Source organism: Triticum dicoccoides, chromosome 5A (genome assembly GCF_002162155.2).
Source record: "Triticum dicoccoides isolate Atlit2015 ecotype Zavitan chromosome 5A, WEW_v2.0, whole genome shotgun sequence".
NCBI classification, from domain to species: Eukaryota; Viridiplantae; Streptophyta; class Magnoliopsida; order Poales; family Poaceae; genus Triticum; species Triticum dicoccoides.
In genome coordinates, this window is record NC_041388.1 from 249017540 (window position 1) to 249027037 (window position 9498).

Sequence of the window (9498 nt, forward strand, 5' to 3'; positions counted from 1 at the left end):
AGGAAGCACGCCGCCAGCCATCGGCCCCCTGCCCATTGTCCGATGTGTCACCTCTGTTGTCGTGCATACTCAAGACCCTCCTATGGCTTTTGTTGTGTTGCAACGAGCTTGATGGTCTTGGTGTTGTCTCGGTTTATCTTTGCTTAATGACGACGCAAGATGCCTCCTCAACATACTAATCATTCTGAATTCATGTGACGGAGCTCCCAGTCAAGGTCTAGGTTCGTGTTCATATGTCACTTGCTGATTATGGATGGTCCTGCGTTGCGCCGTAGGGTTGGTATGCATGCTGGTGTTGCGTGTTAGGAAGCTTGCAAAGTTTCTATGTTGTGATCCCTCGACGATGCCCTACATCTACTTGTGCCTTTTGTGGTGATGACCCTTTCTATCTGCTAGCTAGGGCGTCCCTTGTTTAGGCGTCAAATTTTTTTCTCATCTTCTTTTATCCTTATTGGTTGTATGGTTTTCGCTCCGGTTTTTCTGGGGTCAATTATCCGGTTTTTCATATAAACTGGATCAATTATTCTTTGAATGACATTAAAAATTCAGGTGAGGAAGCTCTCCCCTGTTGACTGTTAAAAAAACATTAGGCAAAACACTTATGCAAATCTAGTATTTTTTTCTCCCTTATTTGTATACATCAAAGCACCTAGCTGTGTGCGCCAGTATAATACTCTTGTCTGGACAAAACATCACATCAATTACAAGATGCAGATGATGATGACGATGATGCATGTTTCTATTCTAGCAAATGAATTAAGTAGGGGCAAAATCACCAAGGCGTCTAATCTCTTCGCCCAAAAGATGCCACCTTTACTTAATAAGTATAAACACTCTCAGATCATCCAATTCGGCTGACACTTGACAAGACAGATATGCTGATTGAGTAATTGACATGTCGTCATCCTATGTAATCAGCTCGATCATGGTAAACATCGCCACCCACTGACTCCAATTTTGGCTTTGCGGAGAGCTGAGTCCCGTATCTCCACAGGTAATTCAGCCCAACAAGCAGCTCGATGATGGCATCTTCGGTCTTGTCCCGGTCAGCGAAGTGCAGCGTCTGCAGGAGCAGAACGCTGGTGCCGGAGCCCACGTTCCGCTGCTCGAAGCTCCTCTCGGACCGCCACCGCACAGTGTTGTGGGCGACTGGTGCTAGCCATCCGAGGATCCCCTGCACCGTGTCAGCCCACCCGGCGGCCAGGACGCGATCGCAGGGCGTGCCCTTCTTGCGAGCGGCGGACGACGGCGGCCTTAGGCGTGCTCGGAGGGACGCCCGGATACTGTCAGTCAGCATGCCGTACAGCGCATCCCTCTCGTCGGGGCAGATGTGCCGGGGCGAGATGGCGAGCTTCTCGGCGAAGACGACGAGGTTCGCGTAGTGCGATGCCAGGGCGGCTGCGCCGAGGGTCGCCTCCGGTGCGTTTTCCAGCACGTCGTGCGACGAGCACTCGAACACCGAAGTGGAGAGCTTCCTGCTGGCGCTGTGACGATCACTCTCGTTGGTCTGGTAACTGCCACTGAAATCGTCGTTGTTGGATGAGACGTAGCTGAAGCTCAGTGGGAGATCATGGCCGCCGTGGACCCACCCCTCCTTGGTCGGAGACTTGCTCCCGCTGACCATGCAGCCGATGAGGTGCTTGCCACGCACCGGCCACTTGAGCTGCTTCAAACTCTGGCTCCTGGAAAGTAGGAACCGGCGAACGTCGCCGTTAGGGGCCTTACCGGATTTTGCAGCAACCGTCGACCTCTTCGGAGCATCCACGGGGAAATCCGAGGGGTACACCAGCGAATTCGTACTCCCAACGAAGGAGTTGCTCCAGGAGAATGAGAGCCGCGCACCGGCGGGCGACACCATGGAGTAATCGTTCATGGCGATTTTCTTGGGCTGCAGGTCGAACACATCTATGATCCTCGCGACGATGGTGAAGAGCGATCTGCCAAGCAGACGGACGGCGTAGTCCAAGCTCCGGTTCCAGAGCGAGGCCGCGCGGAGGCGGTCGACCTCCTGCCTCTGCCTGGCAACGCGGCGCGCGGCTTCGCCGGGCGCGAACTGCACGCGGCGGAGGCGCGCGCCCTGCTCGAGCTCGGCAAGCACGTCGATCTCCTGGCACAGGAGCCCGGTGGCGGCGACGAGGCGCTGCATCTTGCGCGCCTTGCGGTCCATCTTCTTGGCGGCCGCGTAGCGCAGCCCGTGCGAGTCGGCGCCGGCGCCGCCGGCGATAAGGCTTGAGAAGAGCTCGTCGAACCGGCGCAGCAGCGGGTCGGCACACCGGCCGGCGAGCCGCGCGACGGCGCAGGAGATGTCCCCGCACGCGCCGGCCATCTCCGCGACGGCGAGGGCCAGCAGCGCGCTGTCGTCGTCGGCCACGAGCCTCCGCACGCCCTCCAGCCGGACGCCTTCCCCGCGGAGCTGCGCCACCTGGTCCTCCTCGAGCGCGCGCCACAGGCTCGCGGCCCGCGACATGAGCGCGGCCACCTCGAAGGACAGCATCCCGACCCTCTCCCCTCCGCCGCGGCCAGTGCTCAGCTTCCGCATCTTGGCTGAATCCTAGGCAGGCTGCTGGTGGCAGTGGCAGCGTAATCGAGGCGGCGGCGGCGGCGGCGACGCGCGTGATGGGTTTGGGTTCGTGAAAAGCGGCTACGGGGGCAGCGGTTTTAGGGAACCGGGAAAGCGCGGGTGGGCAGAGCTGCGCAGCTGCAACCGCATAGGTAGTGTCACGGGGGATGGTGGGGTGGTGGGAGTTGAAACCGAAACAGAGGGGAGGGGTCCGACCGGCATCGGGGAAAGGATTATTCGGCGCATGCAGGGCCGTGGAAACTTTGGCGAATTTTGCTTGGACTCTGGTTGGAGACAGACAAGGGAGAGGGATGCGGTGTGCGGATGATGAGCCATGTGTTGGGTCCGTCGCGCACTATACGTGACTGCGTGCGTCAGGGCGGCCTCTGTCGGGGGGGCTCGGGATGTTCGCCGGCGCGGTACTCCCAATGATTGGAGGATATAGACAAGCAGACGGTTCTTTGGCCAGTTGCCGTTGCTCATGGGTCACGAACTCGAACCCCTGTTTTGGCAGTTTGCCTTTGCCCCTGTGTCGATCGCCAACATATGTCGGGAAGGTAAACGTTGGGACATCCTCAACGCCGTGCTGCAAAACGTCCGCAAACATTCGACCAATGTGTTTGTGTGTCTGAATTTCCACAAAACGGCATCAAATTTGGAGGGTTTAAGGACGTCCAGACCTCCACCACATATGTGCCTCCGCTTCCCGTGATCCACCGTTTATGATCGCTGGGTTGCACGTCATGGAGGCATAGCGTGACACCTAATTCGATGAGATCACAACGAAGGCGGACGCAGGGGCGGGGTGGGGCGGGTGATCATGTATGGAAACGCTGCCAACGTCGGCAGCTCTACATCGTTCGGGCTGGGCCGCAACGAACACGAGGCTGGCCCACACACATCTATCATGGACCTCACCTCGACCGGTGACGTCCACGGCCACACAACAGACTCTGGCAAAGAGTAAGAAATGGGAAACAGAACCGTCCACGTCTGACCTATAGTAGGATGTGGCAGATGAAACCGTCCACGTATGGAGAAGAGGGACGAAATCACTATTCTGACCTTTTCAGCAATCTTTGCTATAAAATAAACTCAACATGAAAGTATTTTACGATCTGACCTTTTTAGCAACGCCACAACCCGTGACGTTTCTTCTTCATATAAAAACGCCGAAATAGCTCGCGTTTCAAATCCATATTCAAACGCTCAGCAAGCTAGCCGATCCACATGAAAACGCCAAGCAAGTGGACGTTGCTGCCCTTGCCAGCAACGCCATGAGCGTTGGCGTTTCCTTGCCATGCCAGCAACGCATGCCACTAGTACAGGGCAATAACGTACACGTTCGATAAGCCGGCCAGAAATTTCACTGGGACGAGAGCATCATTGGCGTGACTTTTTGGCCCGTGTATTTCCTTGCTGAAAGTATAACAACTGCCAGTTGTTTTGTCAAATCAGTTGGCGCAGCATAGCTTTTAGCTTATTTCCTTGCTGATCATCTTCTCAACAAATCATTTTGCTATATCCATCCCTTGCGTGCTACACAATTTTTATTTTTAGGATCAGGAAAAGTAGCTGCTCCATCCCTTGCGTGGTACACAAAAAGATTGCGCGGGATCAGGAAACGTTCCGCGTTCTCTCGGGGGGAAACTGCACAGCAGTACATACATGCATGCAACGCATGCCACTAGTACAAATTAAAGATGGATATCCCCCAAAGTACATGCATGCATGCATGATGCCTTGGACAGGAGTGCTGCTACGTCCATGCATGGCTTTTGGCATTTCCGTTTAGAAACGCCATGGCCATTGGCGAATCCCTTGGCGTTTCCACAAACGCAATCTGGCTCGGCGTTTCGAGCCTGACACCTCGGTGAGTGGGGCCAGGACAGCAACGTGGCGTGGCTTGGCATTTTTGTTTGGAGCAGAAATGCCATGAGTTGTAGCGTTGCTAAAAGGGTTGGATTATGAATTACTTTTATGGCAAGTTCAGTTTGTAGCAAAGATTGCAGTAAAGGTCAGAATAGTGATTTCGGCCTGGAGAAGAGTAGGATACGGGTCACGAGCGTGTCCACGACCATCGAAGATTTAGACTAGGGTAGCTTTTTCCATGTTAAAAACATGTCGTGCCCGCTTTTGTTCAAAGAAATATGTCAAAAATTTCATGAATTTGTCCAGCTTAAATGAAAAACGTCTAATTTGCATAAAATATACACATTGATGTTTTAGGGATAATGTTGGATGGTTGGTTTCCTTATCCGTGTTGCAGACACGTTCGCAGACTGATGTTGAGTCCGATTTGGAGACGACGTTGGAGATGGCCTTACTATATGTGGGTAGCCGCTTTGTCACCGGAACTCCAGAAGGAAAAATAGCAAGTTTAACCTAAGGCTAACTCAATGCCCAACCCCCGAATTGACGTCCTTTTTGTCCAAATTTTGTCCGTCTGGGTCAGGCAAAGGGCGGCGTCCGACTGTTTTTCTCTTTGCGTTGGACGCATCTGGTCCGCCACGACTGGCTGGAGGCCCTATGTATACATTTTTTTGAACAATACACATTGTAAATAGTTTTACAACCCAATAAATCAGAATTGAAATAGTTTTACAATCAAATAGTTCCACATCCGAATAAATACACAATCAAATAGTTTTACAACCCAATCGAAATGGTCTTGAATACATGGAAAGGAAATGAACCGATACATCTACTGGTTGCGAATGTGATTCCACATGTGCTCAACCAAGTCATTTTGGAGTTGCATATGAGTATGCCAATCACACATTTCATGATGGAATTGGGTGGACTGTTCAAAAGTTGCCGGTTCTTGGTGCTCAGGCACACCATTTTCACTGTGATATTAAAACCCTTGGTCGTAGATGTTGTCATCACGCTCATCCTCCACGATCATGTTGTATATGATCACACAAGCAGTCATCACCTCTGAAAGCTTCTCAGTGCTCCATGTCCGTGCAGGGTGTCGAGGTGACCGTGTTGGGGCCGATGGGCGTCGCCGGTGGCCGTAGCTTCCCCGGTACCGGATGCGGTAACAAAAAGCCACAACTAGTAAGAACTCCTCCGAATCGCTGGCGTGGGGCGGCTATGGTGAGGGAGTGGTCGTGCTTTGGGAGGCCAGGCTGGACAGCAAGGAGACGGCCGAAAAATGGGTGGTGGTGGCTATGGTGGGGGCGAGGGAGGGGCGGGCCGCGTAGGGGAGAGAAAGGGGGGTTCACCGACAGGCGGGCCAGGGAAGGACAAAGAGAGTGACCGTGTGTGTCCGCGCCCTATCCGTTTTGATGCAAACGCGGCCCAAATTTGGGCTAGAAATGGCCGGCGACGGACAAAAAACGGACGCTCGTCCATCTGTGTCCGCGCTTTGGTCAGCGATCCCAAACGAGCACCGCCGAACCATCTGGGGTCGTGTGTCTGTCTGTTTCGACGCAAACGCGGCCCAAATTTGGGCTAGAAATGGGCCAGCGACGGACAAAAAACGGACGCTCGTCCATCTGTGCCCGCGCTTTGGTCTGCTATTCCAAACGGGCGCGACCGAACCATTTGGGGTCATGTGTTGGAGTTGGCCTAAGGTTTTTATAGGGTTTGGCGTATTTGCGGCAATCCTGATCATTAGCGAAGATTTCTCCACTGATGCTACCACTCTGACGCCCTGCAAGGGGATAGATACAACGCTCAACTGATCGTGCGAGCTCCTCTTCTAGGGGCAACACGGGAAGGCTTTCTTCTTTCTTTGTGCATGAAATTTTTGTATTACTCAATGACAATGTCCTTGCAATCAACAATTGCTTGCTCTAAAGCAACCAGAACCAAACCAAGTCATGGTTCTGTCATCAAGTCTACTCTCCCTGTCTGATAATGTAAGACATTATTACATCTAATATACTATTAAATGTAATAACATCTTACATTATGGGACGGAGGGAGTAGCAAATTTTGCAAAACTATTGATACGTCTCCAACGTATGTATAATTTATGAAGTACTCATGCTATATTTACATGAGTTTTATATGATTTTGGTGCATATTATTTTTATGGACTAACCTATTGATCGAGTGCCCAGTGCTAGTTCCTATTTTTTGTTTCGCAGAAATACCATACCAAATGAAGTCCAAATATGATAAAATTTTATGGAGATTTATTTTGTAATATATGTGATTTTTGGGAGAAGAATCAACACAATAAGGTGCTTGAGGGCCCCACGAGGCACTAGGGCGCGGCCTACCCCTAGTCGCACCCAGGTGGTTTGTGGGCACCTCGTAGGTCAGTTAATGTCCTTCTTTCGCCATAAGAAAGAGAATATTCAGAGAAAATCCCCTCAAAATTTTATCCCAGTCAAAGTTATGGGTCTCAAGGAATTTAAGAAACAGTTTTGACCAGAAACAGGGTCGCGAAAACAAAAGGAAACAGAGGGAGAGATCCAATCTCGGAGGGGCTCCTGCCCCTCCGGGCACCATGGAGGACAAGGACCAGAGGGAAAATCTCAACCCATCTAGGAGGGAGGTCATGGAGGAGCAAGCCGGAGGAGGATCCTCTCTTCCCCTATCTCTCGGTGGCGCAGGAGTGCCACCAGGGTAACCATCGCCACGGTGATCGTCTTCATCAACATCACCGTCTTCATCACCTCCCTCATCTCTTTTCAGCGGTCCACTCTCCCGCACCCTGCTATAATCCCCTACTTGAACATGGTGCTTTATGCCATATATTATTATTCAATGATGTGTTGCCATCCTATGATGTTTGAGTAGATTTCTTTTGTCCTTTGGTTTAATTGATGATCTTGATTGGTTTGAGTTGTATGTTTCATTTTGGTGTTGTCCTATGGTGCCTTCCATGCCATGCACACATGGGGGATTCCCATTGTAGGGTGTTGCAATACGTTCATGATTAGCTTATAGTGGGTGGCTAGAGTGAAAGAAGCTTACATCCGAGTAAGGGGGTTATTGCGTATGTGAGTAAACGGGACTTGATACTTGATGATATGGTTTGAGCTTACCTTAATGATTTCTAGTAGCTGTGGATGCTTGTTATAGGTCCAATCATAAGTTCATATGATCCAAGTACGGAAAGTATGTTAGCTCATGCCTCTCCCTCATATAGAATTAGGATAACGGTTACCGGTTAATTCCATCCAAATCATAACAAAACCATATAAAATTATTGTAAACATGGCATGAATACTTCAGAAATTATAGATACGTTGGAGACGTATCAGCATCCCCAAGTTTAATTCCTACTTGTCCTTGAGTAGGTAAATGATAAAAGAAATAATTTATGAAGTGTGAATGCCAGCAAAGTGCATAAGTTTGATTAATGATAGTTTCAATCACTTTTCCTAGCATCAAAACAACAACTCTTTCTCATAAAAGTCATCATGATAAAGTAGCAATCAGTTCATATGTTACGGTTCAAACAATGCCTTTTCTTGAAACTTAACAACATATATTCGTCACCAAACAATTGCAATTCAACTTATTCAACAAAGTCTAAGTAAGAGATCCACATACTCAATCATCATATAGTCTTCTATGATTGCTAGTACTCAAAGCATATTTTTAGAACAAATGACATCCATCGAACACAGAGAAAGATAGGGGCATAATGTTTCGCCTCCCAACTCATTTATCATAGAGATAGTTGTCAACAATAATAAATTATGATCCAATATATTTGACTGGCCATATGTGCGTAGATCTTTCCCCACCACATGATGCTTGCCAACTAGAGAATAATTTAGGTTGAAATGAGAACGCAAATTATTGACTCTTGCTTAAAAGTAAATACTGAAAATTAAAAGATATGCCCTTCGCAGAGGGAAGCAGAGGTTGTCATGCACTTTTAATTTTTGGATGCCCAAGCTCTTAATGCAAAGGAACATCACGTTATATTGCCCCTTATGATAGCAACCTTTATTATGCAGTCCGTCGCTTTTATTACTTTGCCATCACAAGTTTGCACAACGCTTATTTTCCCTTACAATAAAAGATCAAACATATTTAGGAGCAATTTTTATTGCTTTATGCATCAATGACAACTTACTTGAAGGATCTTGTTGAATCCATAGGTAGGTATGGTGGACACTCATGGCAAGAAACTGGGTTTAAGAGTTTTTGGATGCACAAGTAGTATCTCTACTTAGTACGAATTTTTGGCTAGCAAAAGATCCTAAGAAAACACTACATGTTGGAGGATCCATAACAATGTAACTTCTATGCAAACATACACAACCATAACTCATTACGTTGTCTTCCTTGTCCAACTTCAACTAATTTGCTCAAGTCTAAAAATAATTAATGGGTACTCACAATCATAGAAGATGTCCAAGATAATATATCTGTATGCGAAAGTTCTCTTCCTTCTATTAATCATTCATGAATTGCTTGTATGACCAATATTGTGATTATCAAGCTTCAAAAGATTTCACTTTGTAAACCCAATGTGAGGCTACTACTAAGGATGATATGGACATATAATTTAAACTTCATGAAATTCCATTCATTCAACAATTTACTCATAGGATATAAGTGAAGATCAAGCGGGTAGTTAAGTAAATGGATAGACATTTGAGGACTCTCTCTTATTAAAAAAACTTTCAGATCTAAGTATTTTATTAAAACAGCAAGCAAAACAAAATAAAATGAAATTCCAAGAATAGCACACATCATGTGAAGAAGCAAAAACTTAGGCTCAACCGAGGCTAACCGATAATTGTTGATGAAGAAAGGTGGGATGCCTACTGGGGCATCCCCAAGCTTAGATGCTTGAGACTTCTTGAAATATTAATTAGGGATGCCTTGGGATCCCCGAGCTTGAGCTTTTGTGTCTCCTTAATTTTTTGCATATCACGGTTTCCCTAATTCTTAAAAACTTCATCCACACAAAACTCAACAAGAACTCGTGAGATAAGTTAGTATAAATCAATACAATA

The 9498-nt window shown here is 48.2% G+C and overlaps 1 protein-coding gene across 1 annotated transcript; it reads right to left on the reverse strand.

Annotated features, from left to right (window-relative positions):
- Window positions 1–792: 792 nt before the first annotated feature.
- On the reverse strand, window positions 793–2680 carry LOC119300831. The gene has a single exon (XM_037577718.1). The coding sequence runs from the start codon at window positions 2537–2539 to the stop codon at window positions 902–904; it is 1638 nt and encodes a 545-aa protein (XP_037433615.1). The 5' UTR covers window positions 2540–2680; the 3' UTR covers window positions 793–901.
- Window positions 2681–9498: the final 6818 nt, after the last annotated feature.

Excerpts from the sequence above, each read along its gene's own strand:
- LOC119300831 (XM_037577718.1), bottom strand. The coding sequence starts at position 2,539 with ATGCGGAAGCTGAGCACTGGCCGCGGCGGAGGGGAGAGGGTCGGGATG.